The sequence below is a fragment of the Podarcis liolepis genome, assembly GCF_965112155.1.
Source record: "Podarcis liolepis genome assembly, chromosome: 6".
Taxonomy (NCBI): domain Eukaryota; kingdom Metazoa; phylum Chordata; class Lepidosauria; order Squamata; family Lacertidae; genus Podarcis; species Podarcis liolepis.
In genome coordinates this window covers 55,459,284-55,472,736 of record NC_139559.1, presented here as the reverse complement: position 1 = coordinate 55,472,736, position 13,453 = coordinate 55,459,284, and the positions used below count along the sequence as shown (strand labels likewise).

Below are 13,453 nucleotides of genomic sequence, written 5' to 3'. Positions count from 1 at the left end.
TCACATTTCTTCCTGCCTGCTATTACTATTTCCCCATATTTACATTGAAAATAAATATATCCCTTTTCCAAGGAAGTATTGATATACACATTTTCTTCTGTTCAATTAGGTCCCTCTGTTAATCTCTCGAACATTAATTTTAAAGTGTAACTTCAAAACATAATTACTGTTTTGAATAAAATATTCATGGCTTCCTAGATTTTCAAGATTTTTATTATCCTGTTTGTTAAGAGCACTGTTTTATAGTGGAGCCAAACAGCAAAGGGAAAGTGGAGGTGAGCAGACACAAGACACATTTTTAAGAAGCCGAAATCCCCAGAGCGAAACGCAGCCAATCAATATCAAACAACTGACATACCACCATATGCCGTACTGCACACCAGACCAATGTGACTGAAACAGATCGCCAACAAAAAGAGCAGTACTCTCATTTTCAATCTATTAGTGAAGGAAGAAAGCTTTCATGTGCAAGGAGTCAACACTACAGATCAGAATACGACTACACACCTTTCTCAAACACAATTCAGATGTTATACGGACCCATCAAATAGATCCTCAGCTTCAAAATATGCAGGGAAGTATGTGAACGCACCCAAGGCGTGGGAAGGAAGGAATGTGTCAAATGCCATCCTGTACCACATTATGAAACAGAAATCCTGTTAAGATTCCAAGCTAATCACAAGTTATTTAAAAGATGTACTGAAAACTATGAAAACCACTTTGAAACGACAAAATTATGCAGCAACCACAATTATGTCCTACATAAACTAGCACAGTGGACACTCGGGTTGTGAACATGATCCGTGCGGGAGGCACGTTCGCAACTCGCAATGCCACGTCTGCGCACGCACGGGTTGCAATTCAGCACTTCTGCACATGCGCAAAGCGCAATTTAGTGCTTCTGTGCCGAAACCTGGAAGTAACCTGTTCCAGTACTTCCAGGTTTGGTGCAGTGCGCAACTCAAAAACACGCAACCTGAAGCATCTGTAACCTGAGGTATGACTGTACAGTGGTACCTCTGGTTGCTGAAGAAGGAGTTTGGACTTGATATCCCGCCTTTCACGCCCCTTAAGGAGTCTCAAAGCGGCTCACAATCTCCTTGCTCTTTCTCCCCCAGAAAGGGATCTGTTCCGGAGCTCCTGTTGGATCCCAAAGTTTCTGCAACCGGAGGGACTGCTTCTGCGCATGTGGTGGTAGAGCACTTCTGCTCATGTGTGCGTGTTGAAACCTGGAAAAATACTTCTGGGTTTGCCACGTTTGCATCCTGAAGGCTACACAACTGGAGGTGTGCTTATCCAGAGGTACCACTGTACAATTAACGGACACTACTACAGAGCAGTCATTTGGAAGAGAAATATTTTTTAAGGCAATGATCTAGGTACAAAAAGTGGCTCAGAAGACCTCTTGTGTAACCAAAGTTTGTGACATAACACTATTAAAGCTTTAATTGTATAGTAAAGAAGCCTTTGAAGAAATTCTGCAACTTCCCTGCATCTCTGTTCCTCAGGAGTTCCAAGCTGGTTCTGCTCTAAATCTGGGACTCACACTCACATAACAGGACATAAAACTCAAATGGGAAGTCTTTTTCAAAACCCCTGAGAAGGATGAGCCTTTACCCACGTGGAAACAATACCATTTGGGTCAGAAGCAAGCAAGCAAGCAAGCTGTGATTTTCTTTTATCCTCCATTTATTGAAGTCGTTTTTATTCCGCCTTGAATAATAATTCTTTTCAAAGGCAGCTTACAGAATTAAAACAATGGAACAGTAATAAAACTACGATTAAAACTGTATTGAGTAAAAATAATAAAGAAATCAACCACATATATCAACATTAAAAATTTATAGTCAATCACAAGTCACTCATTAAAAACCTTATGAAATAAAAATGTTGCCAGAGCCCTTCAAATGCAGAAGATAGTGGGTGTGGCAGATCTCCCTAAAAAGGTAATTCCTAAGCTGACCTTCCTTTCTGCACCTCCCCTCCCCGAGTATAAACATTTCACATTTTCAAACCAAGAGGTTTCTTAGAATATTCTAGCAATGAAAGACAACTGGCATTAACTGTAGAAAAACTAGCAGCACAGAGATCTACACTGCCATATGCTACTAACTTCCAATGGAACATATTCCAATCCAGAAACAGATTTATGGTTCTCCCCCCCTGGCATTTCCCCTCACCTTTTTTAAGGATTCTTCAATGCAACAAGCGCTCTCTCTTAATATCACTACATGCTTTGTTTACCTGTGTCTAGAGACACCCTGCTCTGTTCAGATAAAACTTAATTGTTCTTCTGACACTGGACAATAAGGGACCTTTAAACTACCCTAATAAACTAGCAGTGCTTTGTTTTTAAGTTGTTTCGGAACAAAAACAATTGCACCAGATTACCTGTCCTGTTCCTACACTGCACTGGGCGAAAAATGCGGTATTTTTTAAATCCTGCCAATTTATAGTATGACAAGCATTAAGGAAATAAACATACAGTGGTACCTCAGGTTACATACGCTTCAGGTTAAATATGCTTCAGGTTACAGACTCCGCTAATCCAGAAATAGTGCTTCAGGTTAAGAACTTTGCTTCAAAAGAACACAAATTGTGCTCCGGTGGCGCAGCAGCAGCAGGAGGCCCCATTAGCTGAAGTGGTGCTTCAGGTTAAGAACAGTTTCAGGTTAAGTATAGACCTCCGGAACGAATGAAGTACTTAACCCGAGGTACTACTGTATACTTTAGGCGAGGCAATCCTAACTGGCAGATTCACGGGCAGGAGGGGGTTAGGAAGAAACACAGCTGCTGGCAGAAAACCTTTGCTAGCAGAGGCGTCTATCAGGTACGAAAGACCAAGACCTACTTACAGATAGGTCTGCAGGACAGATCTACTGCTGGCTTTCCTTTCACTGGGGCTTCCTAGTGTCAGGCCTTGAAACAGGCATTTCCAGAAAAGGGATAGGATCCCTTGGATCCAAGGCCCCTTCATTCATTGCAGAAGCCCTAGGATAAGGTTCCTCCCTCTACAACACTTTGGAGTTGGCATAAAAAATAATGCCTGCCCCCAAACCACTGGAGCCCATGTGGGAGGGGAATTAAAGAAAGAAAAATCGGCATAAAAGGAAGGAAGTTAAGTGCTGTTAAACTAACATTATCCCAGAGGCCAATTTTTAGTTGCTGTTTTTAAATTAGGTCTCACTGTTCTAAAAACCAGTGAAAAATTTAAAAATAATTCAGTAATCCCAGGAAAATCCCATTTCAATTACACTCACATATATTACTACAAATCCTACTAAATGTGAGCCATTCTAGTCTGATCCTGAATTACTGAGTTGCGTACAGCATGTAGTGATTTTAGCTCTAGTGAAGGGAAATTTGGAATGTTCATTTACACAACCCAACTGACTAAATTATAATCCTAAACAGTGACGTGGACTTTTAAGAACAATTTGAAACGGAAAACGTTATGGTTTACATAATGATCTAATTTAAAATGTTTATTTTACCTGTATTTAGTCGACAACAACAACAACAAAAAAGGTCAGTAAGTAGGGCTATGAGGCTCTTAATCTCAGGGTCGTGGGTTTGAGCCCCACAATGGGCAAAAGATTCCAGCATTGCAGGGATTTGACTAGATGACCCTCAGGCCCCTTCCATCTCTACCATTCTGATTCCATGAACTTTGCAACTGCCACATATTTATCAGCAACTGGTATCCATTTTCCACAAATAAAGCACTGGAAGAAGGATCCACTCCACATCACTGACAAATTCAAATATAGCAAATATAACAGGAATTAGAAATGAATTCACCATAATTTCATTCCAGTTACAGTCATACCTTGGGAGGAATACGCTTTGGGTTAGGCATTTTCGGGTTGCGCTCCATGGCGACCTGGAAGTAACGGAGTGCGTTACTTCCAGGTTTCGCCGCGTGCGCATGTGCAGACCGTCAAAATGTCACACGCATGCGCAGAAGAGCCAAAACATGACTCGCGCATGCGTGGACACTGGTTACGTTCGCTTCGGGATGTGAACGGGGCTCCGGAATGGATCCCGTTCACATCCCGAGGTACCACTGTACTCAGCAACTCCTTTTTTAAAACAGTTATCCTTTTATTTACATTATCGCTACAGTCGAACCTCCATTTATGTAACCCTCTGGTTACATAAACTTTGGGATGCGCGCACGACAAACCTGGAAGCATTTTACCGGGTTTCGCTGTGCATGCGCAGAAGCAGTCCTCAGGTCGCGGAAACCTCGGGATCCAACCCGACTTCCGGAACAGATCCCGTCCGCAACTGGAGGTACCACTGTATACAACAATCTTGTTCAAAAAGCTTAAAATCAAAGTTGTAAAAAACTTGCTTTAAGTCGTTCTCTCTAGGAAACACATTTGTTGTACAGGTCCTCAGGCATGCGAAAACTGGTATGTATGTTTTCAGTGCCTTTATATTCCTACCACCATCTGAATAATAGAAGGGATCTATATGCTATTGAATGATCTTGTCTTCAAATATTTACAAGTAATCCAATAAAAATAATTTCCAAGTAAAGCTTTGAATTTCTTATAATACATTTTTTATACCACTTTAAATGTGCTTCATTGATTTTTCCTAGTCTAATATTTCAGATGAACTACTTCTGGCTATTGGGGAAAAATGAGATATTTATACAGCACATACAAAACAAAGATGGCATACTTTTTTAGTTTTGTTTGCTAAGGCTTCAATAGTACACACGTGTAATAGGAATAAGCTCCATGGTGCTCAATGGGACATACTTCTAAATAGACATGCATAGGGTTGCACTGTCTGCTTAACTTCATTACATGTTAAATCAGATCTCAATCTATTTACTGTAAAACTGTATTAGCATCTTTATTTGCTGTCTCCTCCATTTTTAAACTCTGTTTTCAATCATTTTATGGTTTTGTTTTTTACTGTTATTTGATGTAAGTGCTTATGAATGTCTCCTTTGAGACAAAATGTGGGCCATAATTAATATAAATGAATTAGAGAAAATGAAAACTTTCCAGTTTCAGTATTTTCTGGAAAACTTTCAAAGCTGGAAAAAAGCATGTTTGATGCAAAGTCCCATGAAAACAACCAATCTCAAATACTGTATGTGATAAATGCACACATGGACAGGAGGCAACTGCAAAGTGTGGATAACTCAAACTCTGGATTATGGTACCACAATAAATCTCCTGACTTTTTAAGAGAAGTAACAGAGGCACAAGCCACTAAAAGCCATACAAATATTATTTTGTGAACCGCCCTGAGATCTACAGGTATAGGGTGGTATACTACTGTATTGGCCCAAATATAAGCCACACCAGAATGTAAGACTCACCTTTAAAATTGGAGGGGGGGAGAGAGAGAGAATATAAGCCACTCCCTTCCTCGCTACTCCTGGCTGCATATTGGGGGGGGGCACCGTGCTGTGTTGCTGGTGGCCTTTCCCCTTCCTCGCTCTCTCCCTTCCCAGCCTTGGGGGAGGGGACGACGGACTTGGCGCGGGCTGGGCGCCGCTTTGTCACACTCCTGCCACTGTTTGCCCCACACTCCTGGCTGCATATTGTAAGGTCGTGAATATAAGCCGCACTTTAACTTTTCAGTCAGAATTGGGGGGGGGGATGTGGCTTATTTTGGGGCCAATACGGTACTACTACTACTACCACCTTATCCATAAAACTATATTGTATTTTAAAGGACATTTCAAAACAACAGTGGAAATTTAAAATGTTGGACTAAAATGTGGAAGGATTTCAAAATTGCCTGATGGCTAAAGGTCTGTCATTATAACCGCTCCCAATTCACCACCCCCACCCCATAATTGCTGGCCTTTGGTGGACCACTTAATTGGGGGGGGGGGATTGCTGTCATAGCAACTGTAATGCACTGTACTAGATACTGTGTGATTCTTAATTGCATTTTATGGCTTCTTTTATTCCTTATATTCTACTGTATTGCATGACAATTTGCGTTCCCTCGAGTGTTATAAGATTGAGGGGTCAGTCTGGATAACATCCATGTGTCCCTTCCAGGACTGTGATGCTGTGTCCATGATGTTTGGAATCTAACAGAAGCTTATGAAGTAAGTGCATGAGAAAAACAACTAGGGAAGAACAAAGCAGCCACAATCTGCTCTCCTGCACACCCACTGTTTGATTTAACATGCAAACTAAGCCTCAGTTTAATTTTGGTCAAATAAATATATTGGGCTAAATCCAATGGTGTCTCTCCAGGGACCATTCAGGGAAGATTTAGGGGAGACACGGGGGGTGGGGGAGGCTGGGGAATTACCTCCCTCCACTTTCCGCTGATAGAAGGCTTCCACCAGCAAAACGACACAGCTGGGCACAATCCATTTACAGTGGAACCTCTACTTACAGACGTAATCAGTTCCGGAGGTCCATCCATAAGTCGATCCTGGTCGCTGGTAGAAGCACTGCTGTGCGCAGGCGCATTCAATGGCTGTGCACTTCTGCACATGTGTAGACGATGGCAGCCGGATCTGCACGTGCACAAACAGCAGAAGCCGCTTCTGCGCGAATTTACTTCCGGGTTTGCCACGGTCACAACTTGGATCGGGCCCAAGTAGAGGCGGTCGTAAGTAGAGGTTCTACTATACAGTGGTGCCTCGCAAGACGAAATTAATTCGTTCCGCAAGTTTCTTTTTCTTGCGAGTTTTTCGTCTTGCGATGCACGGTTTCCCATAGGAATGCATTGAAAATCAATTAATGCGTTCCTAGGGAAACCGACTTCAGACCAGGTCCGGGGACAGTCTGTCCCCCGACCTCTTCTGAAGGCTGGGGGGGGGGAACAAGGGCTTTTCTTCCCACCCCCAGCATTTTAAAAAACCCCGGGACAGCGGAGGGCTTCTCTGCTGTCCAGGGCGATCTTAAAATGCTGGCGGGCAGCATTTTAAAATCGCCCCGGGACAGCGGAGGACTTCTCCGCTGTCTGGGGCGATTTAAAAGCCCCCGGGAAGGCAGGCAGGGGGGACAAAGACTTTTGCCCCCCGCCAGCCTTCAGAAGAGGTCCTGGACCTCTTCTGAAGGCTGGCGGGGGCGAAAGTCTTTGCTCCCCCCGCCTGCCTTCAAAAGCTGTCCGGCCAAGGCTTCGCGGACCTCTGCCGGCATGCCGAAGCCTGCGCGCGCTGACATCAGCGCGCCCAGGCTTCGCGGACCGCTCCGCCAGCAGCGGCAGCGCTGCCGCTGCTGGCGGAGACTTGCCGGCATGCCGAAGCCTGCGCGCGCTGACATCAGCGCGCCCAGGCTTCGCGGACCTCTCCTGCCTTCAAAAGCCGTCCGGGATAGCGGGAAGCGCTTCCCTGCTATCCCGGACTGCTTTTAAAATGCTGGCGCTGGGGAGCAAAGCCTTTCGGCCCCCGCCAGCCTTCCTGGACCTCTTCTGAAGGCCGGAGGGGGGGGGAAGGCTTTGCTCCCCACCGCTACCATTTAAAAGAGGTCCCCGGAGATTTCCCTATGGGCTTTCATCTTGCGAAGCAAGCCCATAGGGAAATTCGTTTTGCGAAGCGCCTCCAAAACGGAAAACCCTTTCGTCTAGCGGGTTTTCCGTCTTGCGAGGCGTTCGTCTTGCGGGGTACCACTGTACTTCCATTCAAGTATTTCAAAGAATAGCATTCATTTATTTCTACTCAACCATACAGTGGTACCTCAGGTTAAGTACTTAATTCGTTTCGGAGGTCCGTTCTTAACCTGAAGCGCCACTTTAGCTAATGGGGCCTCCCGCTGCCGCTGCACCGCCCCGAGCACGATTACTGTTCTCATCCTGAAGCAAAGTTCTTAACCCAAGGTACTATTTCTGGGTTAGCGGAGTCTGTAACCTGAAGCGTATGTAACCTGAAGCGTATGTAACCCGAGGTACCACTGTACTTATAAACGTACTTACTTTCATAAGAGAAGCCTGTAGAAAAAACAGAAATAACTCAATAGCATTTAACTCAATTTTTAAATACATGATACTCATATAAACACAACAGCTCCGTTTCACCTTTTAAAAGAAAACTGCAGAATATTTTGCATAGCACTGTGGCGAAGGTAAGTAATCCAGAAGACTAATAGCTTGCCTCTGAGCAGCAAGGGAAGTTAAAGCTTTTTTCAGGGTTGTTATCCTGAGGTTGTTATACTTTATCTGGCTGCAGAGGTTGCAATCCCAGGGTTATCATGAATTAGCACCTGTCTACATACACAAGGGTGTTTCAGCCACACTTCCTCTCTAACGTTCTTGGGTCATTGGCTTCACATTTTATAGTACTGTACAAGCAAGGTATTAATTAACACTTGCTCTGTATGCACTTATATCCTGTAACATATGAGAAAGTCACATACCTCATATTATGAGAAAAATGTGGAAAAACTTAGAAATGTAGCCACGCCACATGTTAGAGTAGAAGTGGGCATGCATAACTTTAAACACCCTGCAAAAAAACTTCTAGCAACTCCAGTCCTGGGGATTACTTTCAGACACACAAATGTGCTTAAAAGCATTGCAGAAGAGACCGGATGGAGCAGCAATGGAAACACTAACTTTGCTGAAATGTATGACAAAGTGAGGAACTGATCTTGTGAGGAACTGATTGATGATCCACTTTCAACTCATGTCAACTTTAGTCCCTGAATGTCCAAATAAGTCAAAGATTCAGTGAATGCACTCAATCTGACCTCAGCATTTTTTAAAGGAAATCAGCTACAAAGAGAAAAGAGAGCACCAATTCTCTGTCCGCTTTAATTTTTATTACAAAATCAGAATGTTTTACAAACATCGTCATCAACATTTATTATAGCAAATATGAGAAACAAACTTGGGTGTCTCCATGGATATGTTTTTCTGAGTCCTCTATGGACTCAGTTCTGTCTACTTTCCAAGGCACACTGGGGAACAAAATCTAGTCTACTGTATAAAACAAGTAAGTTTCAAATAAGAAGTCAGCTTCTATGTTTTTATCCAATCTCATTCTCCCTCCTCAGACATTCAAAAAGAATGTGGAAGGGCTCAAACTGAGGAAGGAGATGTACACTCTGCCACTGCTCCCACTGTTCCTGCACATGACAGACATGCCTGCTCCATGCTCTACCTTCCCATGTTGAGCTTCTAAACAGGTTCAGCTAAACACACTTGGTAGCTTCCCCAAGATCTGAAACCCTATGCTCTAAGTGTTTCATATTGTGAAAAGCCTTTCTGCTTCATTTGGGGAGGCTGAGAGTGGAACAGGTACCTGTGGTTTGAGCCCCTTAAGACTACAGATATTCTCAAAAGTGTTATGGGTTAAAACATTTGAAGAGAAATTTAAACGTGCCAATTTTATAGAAAAATTCACGGTAAATAGCACGAAGAAAGTGAAATTATTCATCACTTATTGTAATACCAGAGCTAAGATCACCTAATAACACTGACTGAAATCTAGCAACAGCTTTAAATTATGAGAACTAAATGGAATGTTACATTTGGAGGCAGTATAGTTCTCAGTACCTGATCCTGAGGACATATAGGGAATGGTCATTGCCAACATGCCCTGCTTTGGCGCTAACTCCCTGCCTATTAACATTTAGAAAACACCTTATTATCTTGCTTTAGATGCCAGCTAAAAACTTTATGTTATCAAGTAGCCTGGGACATATAATTTAGTTAAGTATACTTATTTTTAAATTCTGTGGATTTTATCTGTGTAGTATTGAAAAATATTTTCCTGCTTTATTAAATTTTAATTCTAAGTATGTTCCATATATATACGGTTTATAACATTTCCTAAATTAAAATATTAAGGTGAGGAACCTGAGGCCATCGCAACGTTCTTTAAGTCCAAATCCCATCATAAGAGACAACTTTGGGATTGGATCTTCTGGACAGAACCCAGAAGGGATTTTCATTTAATTAGGAAATCCAGATTCTTACCTTGGCTCTCATTTCTGAAAACAGTATTTCAGAGCATATTATTTGACCCAACTCATCCCTGGTGCCTTAAGAAACACATTTATAGAGCTAAGATTCAAGGTGATGCCCATAGCAGTCTTGGACAGCTGCTATCATAGGGTTCCATATGACAGACTCAGCATAAGTGGTCAACCACAGGTGGAAGACAACAATACATTATATGTTAATCTGCCCTTTGTATAGGGATCAAAGAGATTGATTCCTGAAACTTTTGCTAATTCCTGGAAGCGGGTTTACTATCTCAGAAATAGTTCACTTTCTTTTGAGTGACACTTACAGATTTGTGACACATAAAGTGACCGTAAGAAATACAGTGGTACCTCGGGTTAAGTACTTAATTCGTTCCGGAGGTCCGTTCTTAACCTGAAACTGTTCTTAACCTGAAGCACCACTTTAGCTAATGGGGCCTCCTGCTGCTGCCGCGCCGCCGGAGCACAATTTCTGTTCTCAACCTGTCTGTAACCTGAAGCGTATGTAACCTGAGGTACCACTGTATGAGAAAGGGAGAGACAGACAATATTGCAAAAAATTGCATTGGAGATTTGGAGCTCTAACAGAAAGTAAGATAGGTATGAGCTAGCACATTACACTAATGAACTCTTGACTCCCTTTCCTTAAATCCTTGATGCCTTCTATTAGGTAATTGATGCATGCTGTATGTTATGGTTTGTAGTTTGGCAAATTGTAATGAAATTGTTATTGCCTTTGGCTAATAAAATAAATTCTTTGGTTGGTTGCTATCTAGGGTAATTTGTCTTACTACAGTCCAAAAATGAATGCTGCAATAGACCGACTGATCTAATCCAGTAGGACAGCTCTTATGTGCTTAGGTATTATCAACAAAATGTTAAGGTTTCATTCCTCAGCTGATCCACGTACTGTACAGATATATCCAATAACATAAGCGTGGGTTCAGGTTTGCAGTGGAAACTCTCATCTACTTCTAATGAAAGCAGTACTCTCACTACTACTTTTAATCGGCAATTAGGGGTAACTAGAAAATTGTAAGCTTCCATTAAACTGCAATTTGCAAAAGGAAAAACACTTTGTATGGGAACATATTTTGTAAAAGTAGAAAAAAATATTTTGCAAATGTTTATAGTGTATGCAGCTGCCCTTTTTATACAATTGACTTGCAAATTTTCCTTACTTTAGATGTGTTATCTGTAACATTTTTCTGCGCCTTTTGTAAAGGGGGGGGGGGGAGAATAAGTAGTAGCTTCCAAATAAATATATATTCTTGGGAAACTGTCAATTGCGTTTGGATAGGTGTGTTGCTCTTTCATAGACAGAAGCTGTATGCCTTCAGCAAGTGAAGTTATTCCCATCACTGCAACAAGGAGCAGCTCCATCAGTTGATTTCCAGTATGCAGCTTTTAAAGGCACGAAGAAATTGTCCATAAACAGCAGTCCCTGATATTACCATCTATATTGCATATACTTGAAAACATCTGACATATATTTATTTAGTGAACATTTTAAAGATCCTGTAATGCAGCTCTTGCAGATGGGAGGCCGAGACAGCATTTCCATTTGCAAAGGCCCCTGAAGATGCAAGATTCTAACCTGCTCAAATTCTTAGCCATCACACTACAGTGGTGCCTCGCAAGACGAAAAGAATTCATTCCGTGACTCTTTTCGTCTTGCGATGTTTTTCGTCTTGCGAAGCACGATCCATCGCAACTGCGCCTCTTCAAGCGGCTTTAAAAAAAAAGCGCAAAACGTTTTCGTCTTGCGAAACAAGCCCATAGGGAAATTCGTCTAGCGAAGCAACGCAAAAACCGCAAAACCCTTTCGTCTAGCGAGTTTTTCGTCTTGCGGGGCACCACTGTACACTGAGATTTTCATTATCCACCCAGCATTGACAGAAACTTCAACAAAACAAAAACCAGTGCTAAACTGAAGAGCAAGGGAGGAATGGAGACCACAGAACTATATATATAATTTATACCCCAAGCAGCAAAGTGGAGATTTCAAATGCTATATGTTGTGCAACAGCAATGCCTTTATTTTAAAAGGGGGAATGGGGCTAACAAGGAAACGTCTCACAATTATTAAATATTAAATAACACTTGGACTGAATTGTTTTCTTATTTGATCTTGAAGTAAACTTTACACTGAATATTTCAGAGAGTTGTCTGAACTTCCCTCAGGACCTGGGAAGCACTGATTTACTCAGGCCAGAATCCCAAACACACTTCCACTGGTCTAAGCCACAACGTGCAGTAGAGTTTACCTGCGAGTAAACATGCTCTCACTTTAATATTGTAATCCTACGCTTACTTTCCTTGAAGCAAGCCTCACTAAATTCAATTCACGGTTAGTTATAAACCTGAAATAAATCTTATATCCGCCTAGGGAGTAACCTCCACTGAATTCAAACGGGACTTACTTTTGAGTAAGATACTTATGCTAAGGTTATCTCCAAAAGCAAAGGAAATCGTCAGAGCATGGAGCCCCTTCTGCCCCTGGCAGAAATTGTGGGGGGGGGGGGTCCCTGACCTACAAAAGGGGCTGTTCTAATCCGCAAATACCTGAGCGGATGAGATCCTGGCCGCATTCTGATCCCGGCAGAATCGGCCCTGCTGCACGAGGCGTGGAGGGGTGGCCGTTACTTTGCCTTTCAGGCGCATTTCCCCCTCTTTTTCTTGGAGCAACGGCGAGGAGAAAGAAAGCGAAGGACGCGCTCTCCCGCTCAGGAGAAGGTAACCCGCCCTGGGAAGAAGAAGCTGAGCTCCGAAGCCTCGGCGTCTCAGCAGCAACGCCCGAGCACGACGGAACGCTCCTTCGAAGGCGGCAGAACTTTCCAAAGCGCGCCACGTGACGGCGGCGTGCCAGTAAAGGGCAACGCAACGTTCCAAGCGCGCGCGGCTCGCCCAATGGGAATGCAGCGCTGAGCCTGGGGAAGCGGGAACCGCTGACACGAGGCAGAACAGGCGGGCGTTGCAAGCACGTATCTTCGGCAGGCGTTCCGAGCAATTGCTTTGGGCGTTAGATTTCGACTTTGTTTAGCTGGAACCAAAAGCCTACGGCAATATTATTATTTTTTATTATTTATTAAATTTATATACTACCCTTCTCCCGAAGATCATAGGGCGGTTTGAAATATTAAAAAATGTCAGAAACAGCAACTACTGCCCCGTGTCCCATCGTGCCATTCCCACGCTGCATGGAACTAAGGGTGCGGACGGAAGAACATCGGTACCAATAAAGCAGAGAACTTAGGTTGGCGAGGATCCCAATCGGGGCATGTTGTGAATTAACCCTTAAGTATCTACCAGAAAGCACGATCGGGTAAAGCGGGTGGGAATGGGGGACTAGGGCTGCGCACTCAAGCAGACGGGATCTCGCGCAGGACAGTTCCACGGACAAGGCTTAAACATACAACACAATTCGGGGATTTCGCCCCCGTTGCTGCCACGTAGATCGGCGATTGTGCAGAATTCCCAAAGAAGGCCAGACCTTTCCCGCGCTCCCCTGGCGCTCTTACTCCTGCTTGTGT

General features: G+C 43.2%; 1 protein-coding gene across 2 annotated transcripts in view; it reads right to left on the bottom strand.

The window, feature by feature from the left end:
- Positions 1 to 12,761, bottom strand: part of ELAVL4 (ELAV like RNA binding protein 4) — a 96,770-nt gene extending 84,009 nt beyond the window's left edge. For both annotated transcript variants that reach the window (XM_083509699.1, XM_083509702.1), the window contains exon 1: positions 12,486 to 12,761. In XM_083509699.1, the coding sequence (XP_083365825.1) occupies positions 12,486 to 12,584 (99 nt within the window). In that variant the 5' untranslated portion in view covers positions 12,585 to 12,761. The remainder of the gene's footprint in view (positions 1 to 12,485) is intronic.
- Between the last annotated feature and the right edge of the window lie 692 nt (positions 12,762 to 13,453).